General features: G+C 37.1%; 1 protein-coding gene across 4 annotated transcripts in view; it reads right to left on the bottom strand.

Moving 5' to 3' along the window:
* The window catches only part of LOC107549995 (membrane-associated guanylate kinase, WW and PDZ domain-containing protein 1-like), a 56,113-nt gene that overhangs the window by 37,349 nt on the left and 4,592 nt on the right, over window positions 1-14,172 (bottom strand). For 3 of the 4 annotated variants that reach the window (XM_016231203.1, XM_016231202.1, XM_016231205.1), the window contains exons 2-6: window positions 11,457-11,746; window positions 8,136-8,252; window positions 4,742-4,861; window positions 1,158-1,331; window positions 285-462 (exon numbers count right to left, since the gene is read on the bottom strand). In XM_016231203.1, the coding sequence (XP_016086689.1) occupies window positions 285-462; window positions 1,158-1,331; window positions 4,742-4,861; window positions 8,136-8,252; window positions 11,457-11,736 (869 nt within the window). In that variant the 5' untranslated portion in view covers window positions 11,737-11,746. The remainder of the gene's footprint in view (window positions 1-284; window positions 463-1,157; window positions 1,332-4,741; window positions 4,862-8,135; window positions 8,253-11,456; window positions 11,747-14,172) is intronic. The other variant, XM_016231204.1, reaches the window with a different exon arrangement.

Here is a 14,172-nt window from a genome sequence, read left to right as displayed (position 1 = left end):
AATTTCATCCTTTTTTGCATCAAAAATACAAAATAATCACATTTACCTCCAACATGATAACTGTATGCCCCCCACTGAATTAAACATTTCTCATTGAAGCACATCTTAAAGTTCAAAAGTCGCCTTTGCATGTCAAAAATCCAATGTGACATACAAAGGCATTATGTCAACTTTGACTATAATCTTTGATTACTGGAAGAAGCAAATGACCTTCTGTCTCTATTCTTGCCCACTCTATTTCTCACTATACGTCTTATATTTTCCTTCTCCCCCTGCTGACTCACTTGATGTAATAGGGTTCGCCCGTGTCACTGAACGCCAGCTCCCAGTTTTCAGGCAATGCCCCTCCACGTGCTCCATTCTCCATGGCAACCCCTCCATCCCGCCCACCACCTGAATCCCAAGTCTGATTAGGTGAGACAATGGTGGTGGGAGGGGCACTGCTGGCTCCTACAGACCCCGCTGGGAAACAAAGTACAGTGAACATGACGAGATGCAGCCGTCTTGTATAAGCTTAGGCAAACTCAGGCCAGCAAGAGGTCACACTGTTCATGTTACTCTCCTCTTGCCAGCTCTAATATGAGAAAGGCATAAATCCTAAATACAATTCCATAGTTTTTTATGTCAAAAACATAAAAATGTAAGCATGTCCTGGTTGAGTGTTCAAAAACTGTGGGTTTAAATTGCAAAATGGTTAAAAACCTCAGTCAAATTCAGAAATGCTGGAAGATTCAGCATGCCACAAAAACTCAACATACTGTATATTGCACACAATATTTAAGCAACAACAAAGTAACTTCTCATTGGCTTTAGCTTAAAGTTAGGCTTTAAGTTTTATGTTAGTTTTAACAATGGCTTTTAGAAGATAAATGTATTGTCTGTGAAACAGTGGAAGGAGATACTTAATTTTGGAAAAAAAATTAACTTAAGGGGAGCACATATAGAGGAGAAAATTAAAAGGACCTAAACTTGTGTCTTGGGGTACACCATAAGTTATAGACCCTGATAAAAAAAGAGAAGATCCCAATCTCAACAGAAAATGTTTCCTAAATATATTACTGTACCATGAGATAGGAAGTTGCTTGCACTTAAAAATACTTGTTTAAGAAATAAAAACAACTCATTTCAAAATAAAGGTGAACCCAACAGCTGAATACCTGAAAGACCAGAGTCTTCCTCGCTGTTGTCCCCTTCCTCCACTGCCTTTTCCAGGTTGCTGAGCGATTTGCTACGGGTACGGAAGTTCCTCAGGAGATTTCGATGTTCCTGGTATGTAATGGGGGGACTGTCAGGACCGATGTGGACTGGCCGAGGTGTGCCATAATAGTTCCCTGTGATGATGGAGATTTTTTAGAAATGGCCTCTATAAAGCCACAATCGAAAAAAATTTCCAATCAGAAAAATTAAAAAACAATGGCCTTTAGACACAATACTTTACATGTGCTAACTGAAACAGTCCTTGACAAGATCATCAATTTTCAACCTAAAAACTATTGTTCCTCGAGTCAATTTTTTTGAGGCAGCCAAAGAGCCATTTCTACAATTGTGGACCAGAATAGTATAATCAAAACAGCTTGAGACAGAAGGCTTTGGATCTCAATTTTCAAAAACAAAAAGGTATTAATCCAGCAAAATACAAACCCTATGAGAACACCATTAACATTAAAAAGAAAAATTAATCCAAAAAAAAAAAACATTCAAATTTACAATTACCTGACATACAAACAAACATATAAAACCCCTGGTAAATTTATGTCTAATTTAATACAACATTCTTCATTACATATGGCCAGCATAACAATTGTGAAATGTTAAAATTAACATGAATTAACATGAGCCCCTTATTCCTGTAATAACAACATGTACTCAAACTGGTATGAACTCCACAAGTCTGGCAAGAGCTCCACAAAATCTGATGATCCATGTTATTCTGCATGATTTGAGTGGATGTTCCAAAAGATCATCTTGTGCTTCAATGGAAGCAAGAACATCTGACCTTTTGTACCAAGGACTTCACATGATCAGTGTCATAAATTTGCTTACTTGATTAGTGAAATAGAAATAGTGCAGAATTAATTTTGTCATAATATTTCTTAATTTTAAAACGTTAAAAATCCTAAGGTTTCCTCATTTCAAATAATCTTACATTTAAAAGCCATTTCCAATGGTTCATGTGACCCCAATGTATCTTTCAAAGTAGAACTTCTTGTATCACTAGTTTTAATGATATAGTTCAAGTTGTACATTTAATCAAAAGAGGAGTTTTTCCTGCTTCTGGCTGCCGCTGCCCTAGATCACATTCTCTTTAAAACCCTTAATCACAGCTGTTATGAAACTAATAAACTGACAGGATGTTCCAGAGCTCTTTTAACAACCAGATCAATGGCGAAAACATGAGATTAATCCACCTCTGAATAGCAACCTCTAAAACGCTAAAGTAAAAGCATACAACATATAAATGTTCAGGTGAAAAAACACTATTTACACTATAAGACCACTAGGGGCGCACAATCCTTCGCAGTTAAGAGAGTTTACATGTTTGGCACTTTCAGTGATATTTAACCGCAGCATAACTCCCTCACTGCAGCTTATTTACAACTGGAGAAAAAAATAAACAACGAGAGAGAGGGAATGGGGGTGGAGGGGTGATCGGAGACAGAGAAACTGAAATAGGGATTACAGAGAAAAGCCTCTTTTCTCCAGTACAGAGTGATAGAAAAGTAGGAGTGTGGTGTGGTTTCTGACTGGAGAGATGACTCATGAGCTGCAGGGCATCACTGCTCAGGTGTTAAAAACACATTTGTTATTAATTATAGATGTATTAAAATGTACCAAATCTCACCTTTCTAGAGTTTCTAGGGGGTCATTAAGGTTGTATTAAGAAATTATTACTTTTATTGAGCAAGAATGAATTAAATTTATCAGAAGAGACAGTAAAGGCATTTATATTGTTAGAAGTAATATTTCCATTTCTATTTCAAATGCTGTTCTTTTGAAGTTTTTATTCATCAAAGAATCCTGGGAAAAAATGCATCACGGTTTCAACAATAATATTAAGCGGCACAACTGATTTCAATATTGATAACAACGAGAAATGTTTCTTGGTCACTAAATCAGCATATTAGAATGATTTCTGAAGGATCATGTGACACTGGAGTAACAACTGCTCATTCAGCTTTGCCATCACAAGAATAAATTCAATTTTATAATATATCCAAATAGAGAACAGTTATTTAAAATGTCACAATATTATTGTATTTGTATTGTATTTTTGATCAAATAAAGCCTTGGTGAGCATAAAACATTTTCAAAAGCCCCATTCGTTTGAACATTCGTGTATATATAGAGTAAAGATTTTGGCAGGATAAGTAAAAATCTAAAGGTCTAAATAAAAAAAAATAAAACGAAACAAAAAGAAGTCCCTATTGTTGATAGTGACATGGTCAGTGATTGGACCATGAGTCAGTAGGTTTGCATAAAAACCACACAACCAGTTTTATGTGGGATTGAGATGGACATAATAAGTGAAAAATATCTTTCTTACTTTTCAAAGACAAAGGAAAGTGGCGCAGCGGCATCAAAAACACGAGTCAGCGGAAACATATTCATAAATCCAAGAGCTGCAACTTTGAAGGATGTCATAGTGTGAATCTGCAGCTTTGTGTGAGACCCTTAACAAAGACATCAGCAGGCTCAGACATCAGTCTGCGTTCCACGCTTGTTCTCTCTCCATTAGGGCTCTTTTCAGCTCTTTCAGCTGATAATGTTGGAGGACAGAACCGAGCTAGCACGGCACTTTTCTCCGCAGTCTGGAGGGTGCTTCTCTTGATTCTGATTGGCTTGAGCATTTGGAGCTCTGGCGTGACGCCCTGACCCTCACCATGTGTTCACGAGCACACACAAACTCAAAATGCATGCACACACAAACTCAGTAGAACAGTAAATAACTCTTATATCCAAAACAAGGCCTGTCTGTTCCATATGTTTGCATATGAATTTGTCTGAATATGAATTTTGTGAATTTGTGAGTTAAATCTGTGGAATAGAATGGATTTAAACAAGGTAAAATGTGTAAAACACACATACTGGTAGCTGGATCAAATCAGCCTAAATATTTAATAAACAAATATGAAGAACTTAGTGAATGGTGGTCTGAGTTCTGCAGTTGCAGTTTTTGTGTAAGTTTGCTCATAAGCATTGTTTTTTTTTTTAGCATTTGATATTTTTATTTGTTATTTGAGAGAAAATATAATAGTTTGATAAGCAATGAAATAACTGTTTAGATCAGTGCTTCTCAACCTTTTGACTCAAAAGCCCTCCACTGTCCACAACCATTTTAAAAGCCCCCCAAGCCCTAATTTAGTTTTAAAAACCTATTTAATTTCATGGGCAATCATAGTTTTTGAAAAGAAAAAAAATAATAAAATAAACTAAGTATAATCGCAAAAAAATTAATTGCTTGGCGTAACTAGACAAATTTATATTTATTACACAAATGCCCATGGCACTTTATTTTATTCATTTATATTATTATATAATTTCCAGGTCTAGAAATCTTACTTGTAAAATTGAACTTTCTCATATATTCAGGTTTTACAAGTCCATGGGAATCCGGAAATTAAAATAAGCAATATCTTGCTGTTTAGTTGTTTTAGCTCATTTTAGTATTATTTTAAATAATTTTAAGTCATGTTGAGTCCCCAATGGAACCCCCTGGTTAAGAAACAATAATGATTCTGACCTTTGAACTTCCCACTTTCCAGCAGTGCTCCAGACTCTTCCAGGGAGAAGAATTCCTCAATGGACACAAAGTTATAATCCACCCCTGAGATCTCTCCATCCCGTGGTTGCCTGGTCGTACCTGGGTCAAAGCAGGGAGAGCAAACATAAGAATGTAATTAGAAAAAAACCCCAATGTTTTTGCTTTTTGCTTAACTTAGCAAAAAAGACGTATGAATTTGTTATAAGTAGACAACAAGCCATTTAAATGGAGAATGTAAAAATAGAAAGGCCAGTAGTGCTACAAACATACAAGGCATTTTAAAAGATCATTATTTTTTCATAACTTGCATCTTCCCTTTGCTAAAAATCTAATGCATCTAAAAAAAAAACATCCTGATGACATCACCACGAGGCAAGTCTGCTTTGATGCATTTGATGTTAGGATCTACAGAACCTCAGAAAACAGAGACGCAGCTCTCTCACTCACACACATACTTGTAGCAAGTTGATTGGCATTGATATAGAAAGCAGGTAGAGTTTAATGTCTGATGTAAGTGTCAAATGAAGTTCAAATCAGTTACATAACAGCGTTTACATACTAACTATATATTAAACAAACTGTCTGTGCATCTGTTTGCATATGACTTTGGCGGTGTGAGGCGACACCTGGTTATGATTTCACACACTTCAGAATTGCTCTATAATCCCACAGTGATGAGGTTATACAACTCCCTCTCACTTTTCCATCTCAAATGAAAGTTGAGAAAAGTGGATTTTCCTGAGGTAGATTAGCAGTGCATCCCAATTTAGGCTAAACTGATCACTGCAACTCTCTGGCGTTGTGAAGAGATACAGTAGGAAACCTGCACACTTTGATCAATCGACCTTGCCAACATAACAAATGGCTTTGAAGCAAAAGTCTTCAGGTAGAGAAAAGGTATGTGGTTTATGAGGTAGCGCACATATCGCATGGATACAATGCATAGTTACTCAACATCAAGCAGGACTGTAATGACTTAAAAGCCTTCAGCCACTATATACAGTAAATCATCCATTAATAACAAAACACTGCATTGTCCCAAGCCCATATATGACATCACAGCGCCTGTATTGCATTAATCCTACTGACAGCCCATGCAAAAAGCATATGAGAGTTTTTTTCTTTTAAAATAATGACATTTCAAGGCAACAAATTTGAACCTATACATTCACTCTGAAATGAATCTCTAATGAATGTGTAGAATGAGACATTAAGGATTTTGACATTGAGGGCTTTTTACATTCGTAACGTGACATTTCTGAGTCTGGATATTTAACAGGTGAAAAATGTATCCATCAGAAACTGATTAGATTGTGAAAAGCAGGCGTACATTTTCAGAACGGAGCCAGGTGGTTGGGGTTGAAATATAGCGATCTGTGATGTTAGCTGGAAAGGACAGTTGAGCAAGTTATTACATCTTGATGAAAGATTACGAGGGAACGTTTTTTTTTCCCTTTGGGAATAACATGTACTGATGAATTACGCAAAATAAGACCAGGAACGTGTTTTAGAAAAGTAAATAATGCTGACTTCATGTTGACTCTAAAAGCCCCAATGCAACCCCATGCTAACTATTTAGCATGACGTTCAGCACCTGGTTAAACATAGCAACGTACATTTATACTGACACACCTGTGCTATTTTATCCTAAAAGAACAGATAAGAGGAGCATCTTACAGTCTTCTAATTGCCTGCAATCTATTCAGAGAAGTGACAGAAAAATTAGCTGCTTTATGGTGTCAAAATAATGATGTGATGAATAAACGTGTCAATTGGGAAAGCCTTTTTTTCCGAGTAGACAGGCTATATAACTGAACCAACAGATAAAACGTTATGTGAATGGATGCACAAATATGAGTGTGCTTATGTGTACATTCACAAGCATGCATGAATGGGTCTGTGTTTGGGTGCTGACGCGTTTATGCGTATATGCATGCACGGGAGTGCTGAAAGGCACAGCAGGGTACCTCAGGCTGGAGACAAAGACAAATGTGCAGCTTTGGGATACAAGAGCAGGAAATAGGTGAAATTTTAATCATGCGGGACGGATTAAATGCATCAGCTGTTATGGTGAACGGGTGCCTGAAGTTTTAAAGGGGCCGGCAGGAGCTATACATTAATAAATGCATGCAATCATTTCTGAAAATAGTTGCAGTTTTGTTGCCAAGGCAAAATATGGAACACTGCCATTCACAATGAGCACACTGCTGTGACATTTGATGACAGTTGCCATGGCAATGGTTAAAGTACATCGCATTGCCTCAAAGTGGCTGAACCTTTGACTCCGCATGAGGCTTGACGTGATTGTAAACTGGATTTGTTTACAGTCTCTGAGAGCATCAAAGCATGAGAGTACATGTAATACAGAGATGGCTGATGTATTTCAGTATCTTTCTCATTTGTGTTTTTAATGCAGTTGTTTTACTGCAGGGTCTTCAACCTTTTTCAGGCCAAGAAGCCCTTGGTGGACAGAGAGAAGCAACAGGGAGTCATTTTACATATTGTATAATCTCGTGTAGCCAGACCTACTGTATGACTAAAAAGCATGAGGTCTGGTACATATGCATTTTGTTAAATAATGGAGTGGGGGTCTATGAAGAGTTTTAAGGAAAATAATAGAAAAAATTTATTAAAAATGTGTCAAGTCAGTGATCAGAGTTTTGCTTGTGCAAAAATTAATACAAAAAGTTCAAACAAATCTTGCCCATTCATTTCACTTTTTTTATTTCCTGAACTGGAAGACAAAACACAAAACTCAAATGAAATCTGTATAAAACTAATCCAAAACACATGTAGGCAGTTGAAATCAGATTAAAATTATTTATTTTTATGCAGTTGTCTGTGTCAAATATGTCCAGATTTGAATAGTGCTAAATTAATATATGACACAGCATCTACTGTACCTCTAAAGTCTCATGCATGGTGAACCTACAGTACGTAAATCAGTAACTGTAACTTACAGTTTAAACAGACAGTATAAAAACAGACTTAATAAAAGAAAAAAAATCAGATTTTCCCTGAAGCCTGAATAAATCCATTGTGCACCTTTAATGACAAACATGTACAAATCCAGTGATTATATTATCCTCAAAAGCACTTGTTGTGCCAATCTGGTATCTTGTAAGCATGACTTTGTTTTTAGACACACTGTTTAAAAAAAAAAGTTTGCCTTTATTCCCAAAAGTTGTGTAAACTCAGTGAGATTAGAGTTTACCAGATGAAGTACTTTTGTCTTGACAGTCAGCAAATGAGCATAATACCTTTTACAACTGGAAATTTAATAAACATTTTTATCTTTTTTCTCCAAAATTAGTTTGACATCCTGCGTTAAAGACCCCTGTATTACTGAATAACATAGGTGTGTGTCACTCACAGGGCACGGCGCGCAGGTAGAGGTTCTCTCGTATGACCTGTTGGAGTTGGCTGTCCATGGATCCGGGTGTAAAACACTTGCTCAGGTAAAGTCTCAGATCCTTACACAGAGTCGAGCCTACAGATTACAAACAGAACACATGAGCAAGAATGAGATGGAGAGATCTGAAAACACTTTTTAATAACAGCACTGTTGCCAAACTCACAAATAGAACACTGCGGTCACCATGGAAATATGAGAAAAAAGGTGAACTGGCAAAGTGAAACTGTCAAAGACGCTGTTCTGAAAATAAACAAACTGAAATCCACCTTTAAAAAACAGATATGGGTAAAATGGTCTCTCACCCTGATTTCAATCCTAATACCACACACCCCGGGTTACCACAGTAGCACCTCAGACCTCACACGCACGCTAGAGACTGCACTGCAACTGCAGGAGTCTCTAAGGTCAGTGTGCTGTTGTCACAAACAAGCACTGCGGAGCACCTAACGACGACCTATCCTCCCCACTCGGCTTCTCTGTATTGATTTTTGCACTTAATATAATCCGCTGGTCCTTTCCGCACACAATCTCAACACATGGACTCCTCAAGGACTCATGGGAAAGGTAGGATGAGTCATTTCCTGCTGATCTATTCATTTTTTAAAGTGCGTTATGACCTTAGATGACAGCCAGCTTCCTTTCACGCTGGATATCGATGGTCTGTATACATTGTGGATGGGGATTGCCCGCCCTGTTACTCGCCGAAACAGGGCTCCACTCCCCCACGCTGACAGCGATCAATCGGGCCAACCAGGGCAGAATTCCGGAGAGGTTAAGTAATAGAGTGCAGGATATCACATCCACTTAATGTCTGACACTGAACTGTGGGAAGGTGGAGACCTGGCGTAGGTATTGCAATTGCATATCAGGATCTTTTACATGATGTTATTAAGAAAAATACTGTGTAATTCAAGAGAGTAAGAGTAATCTGAGTTTCTGTCTGAACTAATCACAACAGCGACCAGCAATACTACATTTACTGTCATCAAAAACTCACTGGACCAAAAGCCAATGAGCTAAACATTATACAGGTTCCGAAACATTGGATAGACCCCTAAAGTTCTATAAGGAAATAAAAAAGGATGCCAACTGAAGGAACAAAACAGATGTTATAAAAATACTTTATGTGGTATGCGTTTTATGCTTCTTATTCATAAACTTTTCTGATTGGCTGAGATATTTTACATCACATAGCATTTCCACTTCTAAGTGGTGGACAGAGTGAAAATAAATAATCACTTAGTTGGAAATTGTTGCATTGCACCTGGTTGTAACGTGTAAATGTGTGTGTAAACATGGTGGAAATGTACAAAAATATTCAAAACTTGAGGTCAGTAAAACATTTGAATGCTTTTGAAAGTCTCTATGCCTTCCAAGGCTGCAATTATTTGATCAAAATCAGTAATATTGTAAAAACAGTAATATTGTGAATGATTACACAATTTAAAATAATTGTTTTAATGTATATTAAAATGTAATTTTTTATCTGATGGCAAAGATAAATTATCAGCCATTACTACGGTCTTCAGTGTCACATGATCCCTTAAAATAATGTCTAATATGCTGCATTAGTGCTCTTATTATTAATAATAAAAACAAGATTTTGATGAATACAATGCTCAAACGAACATTTATTAGAAATCCTTTGTAACTTTATAAATGTATTTACTGTCAAATAAATTCTTACTGACCCTAAACCTTTGAACGGTAGTGTATCATCAATTCAGCAGAATTTAAAAAGGTGTATATTATAAAAACAAATTATAAAAAAATGTTTTTTAAGTATTCTTTTTCAGCCAGTTTCTACTTTTGTTATTTCCATAAATAACTAGGCATATTCTACTTCCACAAATTCTAGTTACTAAACCAAGCAGCAAAGTTGCTATGCTCAACCATTCAGTCCTTAAAAACATCTAAAACCATCAGTGATAGTTTTGTTGTGTAATTTAATTAATACAAAAGCTTTTAGAAGCTTTAAGCTTTTTTCCTCACATAAGAAAGCATTATTTGACATTCTTGTTACAGTTGTTCACAACATTGTGTCGACAAATCTTAGAGACTGAAATGACTTCATTAAGCATTCATTTACGGTGTCAAGAGCAACCAAAAATTCTTAACACTTCCTTGTGTAGAAGCTAGACATGAATATAGTAAATCAAATCCCCATGGAGCATCTTGAACTGACATATTCAGGCAGGTTAGATTAGGATAATACAATCCTCAGGCAAAATTATACTAGCGGGTGACATGTCAACACTGTGACCTACTCAGGGCTATATATTGTCAGCAGATATAAAGCTCTCACACAACCCAAGTATTTAATTTAATAAGTGCAACAAAATGCAGACAAAACCTCCCAAAATAACATGATAGGGTGTGTAGCAGCTTTGTCAGGAAAGACCTGGGCTAGAAACGAAAAGGTCACAGGTTTAACCCCAGGCAGAGGTGACCCATGAACCAGAAAATTACTGATATCCTCCATCTTCAGAAAGCTCACAGTGGGTCAGAGGGCCTCCAAGGAGATAGCATATTTCACCTAAAAAGAACATTCTGTCAACATTTACTCAAACTTTGTTTTCTTTTTTCCGTGGATAACAAAAAGTGAATTTCTAAAGAATATCCTGACCACACTTTCCAGTATAATGAAAGTAAATAGAGACTGAGGCCAAAATTGCTGTCCAAAATGACAAAAATGCACCATAAAAATAGCATATAAGTAGTCCATACCACTTTTGTACTACATTCCGAGTGTTCTGGAGCAATAAAAAAGCTAATTAAAGTCAATATTGACTGATATCTTGACACCAGTCCTAGCTCTCCTTGTTCATGAGAGAAATACCAATGTTCGATTCATGAATTAATTGTTCTTTTTTGTCAGACCTTTTCTTTGAATCAGTTTAGAATTTGTTTATGAACTGGACTCACGCATTCATAAGGAATATAGCGCACAAATTGAATGACCAATTTTATAGTACTTTTTTTTTTAATCTTCTCTCTCAATTTGTAGTTTGACAGCCTTAGTCCCCTTTCAGTTTTATTACATTAAAGAAAAAAGGTCAAGAATATTCTTCATAATTTCTTCTTTACCACAGAAGACAGTCATAGAGGTTTGAAATGACATGATGGTGAGGAAATGACGATCTTGTTCAAAAGAATATTCAGGAATTCTTCTCATTGCATGGACCTTCTCTTACCTAATGCAAAGTAGGAGTTGGATCAGGCAATTTATAGTGCCTAATCATACACCAGTCAAATTATTCTAATTGATCAATAGAGTACCTGGTAATACGGTTTTGATCCGAATTGGATGTGGACATGAGTTCAGAACCCCTCTCACATCTCCCAAGGTCAATCCCAGGACAGGTGTACTTCCGATCTCTAGGATGATGTCACCAACAGTGGCTCCACCCCCAGGTGCTGCTGTAACAAATGGGAACTCTCCATAATCTGCACCACCTCCGATGGCCACACCAAGCTCTCCCGAGGCTCCGCCCAGCGGGACGAAGCTCTCCTGCACTTTCGAGCGCCAGTGCAGCTTCTTAACAGTGGCCTTAGACATGTTGACCGCGCTGAAAGAAAAAGAAAGAGGAAAACATGTGCAATTTGTGTCTGCAAAAATTAAAAGGAGATTTCTCTGCTGAAAAAAAAAAAACACTTTAAACAAGCCTAAGATGGTTTGTTGGGCTTAGCTGATTTCCCTGCTCGGGCTTAGCTGATTTCCCTGCTCGGTCAGGATCGTCAGTTGATTTGAGGCACTTTTCAGCTGACCACCCAGCTAAACCAACTAAAGACCAGGCTGGACAGGTCAGAAGACCACCTTAAACTAGGTTTTTGTTTCTACAGGGTTGCCTACAAATCAGGGTCTTCGCACAAAAAAATTGATTAAAAAATATTCAGGGTAACCAACCTATTTTGGTTTTCAAAATAGGTTAATTGAATATGAATCATTTCGGATCATTTTGAAGCCTCAAACACTTTCACTGTGTGTCATATTAATGAATGTCATAATATTGGTTTATTGGTTATAGTGACATACAGCCTTGAGTAAGAGAATATATCTTTAAAATATGCATTTAAACTACACTAGTAACACTACTGAGAGTAAATGCATCCATTTCAAATAAATACTGCTTTTTGAACACTTTTTCTGAAGACTTTTGTGACACTAAAGACGAGAGTAATGGCTGCTGAAAATTCAGCTTTGCTATCACAGTAATAAAAAGTTACATTTTAAAATATATCGAAAAGTTAAATTGTAATAATATTTTACAATATTTCAGTTTTTACTGTATTTTTGATTAAATAAATGCAGACTTGACGAGCAAAAGACTTCTTTTAAAAATCAAACCAACCCCAAACATTTGACCGGTAGTGTACTGTATATTAAGTAAACAAAACACAATGGAATGTCTTTTTACGTGTAGATTTGAAGACATATTCCACTTTAACCAAAACAAGTCAAAGAATGAGAATATATGTCCCATAATTCTTCTAACCGGCACAAAATGAGAGGCAAGGGCCTAGTCCCAGTGGTATTCCACAAGCTAAACACATGATACGAGTCTCCAAATTGAAACAAAACAAGCAAACAGATGGTCAAAACGCAGTGGGGGGTGATTCCATCCACAAACACAATTTACACGGGCTCATTAAAAATGCATTGATCTATTTCAGGTGTCAACGATTCTGCTACCGCAAATTTACACGTTTTTACCAGCAACATCATTTGGGGCTTTCCACTAAAGATGGTAAAGTAGAAAAAAAATACATAACGAATCAGTATCTCAGAGGATCTGCCAAATTACGCATCAGGGTTGGCTGCAGAAGGCCCTCTCTCTCTTTCTCCGCATGTGTCTCCCTGTTGCTTAGCCATATAGCGACTCATATAGTCTCTATAGACATGAATCAGAAGCTAAAGACACAAAAATACAAGCAAAAATAAAACACAAATCATCTGAAAATTACATAACACACTCCAGAGTTTCTGATTACAAGCCTGCAGTGCAAAGATCACACATTAGTTAATGCATCATCTGATATACATCAGTGAGGGTGGGGGTGGCTGAGTCTTTAAATGGACAATACTAACAGAGTTATATAGTTACAGCAACACCATTGCAGTAAACTCAGGGAGGGGAGGAGAGGAGACCGTGCATTCCGGCGCTGCGGGTCTTTTCCATTACCTCACAAAGAGAGAGAAAGTTATAACTCCAGGTTGTACAGACTGCCTGGAGCTGTGGAGAAATAGCAGAGCGAGTCACCTTAAAAACGAAAAGCAAATAGTGGCGTGAGCACTTCAATTGCCCGGTATCAAAGTCCATCCAACCTGCCGCAGTGTGTTCGCACCTCACTTGAGCACACACACAGTACTTTGTGAATGTGATATGAAAGAGTGTACAGTTTGTCGGAAAACCTCTCACGCAGGTAAAATAAGACTCAGCACTTAGGATACAAGATTAATATATAACACTTTAAATATGCATCTGGATCTTGTCTACCACTTTGTTCGCTATGTTTCTGGCATCCCTCTGGGATGATGTTTTATGTCACAGACATACACTCCCATACGAGGCAAGTTTCTTCAAGTATATCACTGTTGTGTGACATCTGTGTATTTTATCAAGATCTAAAGCCCTTTCCCTCTCTGATTAAATCCCGCTTGCATCCTCTGCATTACATATGCATGCTGAGTCTTCATGGGCTGCTGAGATGTTGAGAATAATTGATTAAGTACTTTGGAAAGGTGCCCAAAACTGCCACCCCATCCTACTTATGAATAAAAGCTCATAACCCCAAACAAAAGAACTATGTATTTTTCATACCGTTCAAGAGCATTTAAGACAGACTTGCATAGGAAATATTTGATATGGCGACTATGCAACATGACTATCTTTTATTTATTCATTTAGCAGATTATTTTATCCAAAGCGACTTAACTGTCAGTTAAAAGTCTTTTACATTCCCAGAGGCTGCATTTATTTGATCAAAAGATGTT

The sequence above is a fragment of the Sinocyclocheilus grahami genome, unplaced genomic scaffold (genome assembly GCF_001515645.1).
Source record: "Sinocyclocheilus grahami isolate Dianchi unplaced genomic scaffold, SAMN03320097.WGS_v1.1 scaffold384.1, whole genome shotgun sequence".
Taxonomy (NCBI): Eukaryota; Metazoa; Chordata; class Actinopteri; order Cypriniformes; family Cyprinidae; genus Sinocyclocheilus; species Sinocyclocheilus grahami.
The sequence above is the reverse complement of the archived record's forward strand: the minus strand, read 5'-3'. Positions and strand labels throughout refer to the sequence as shown.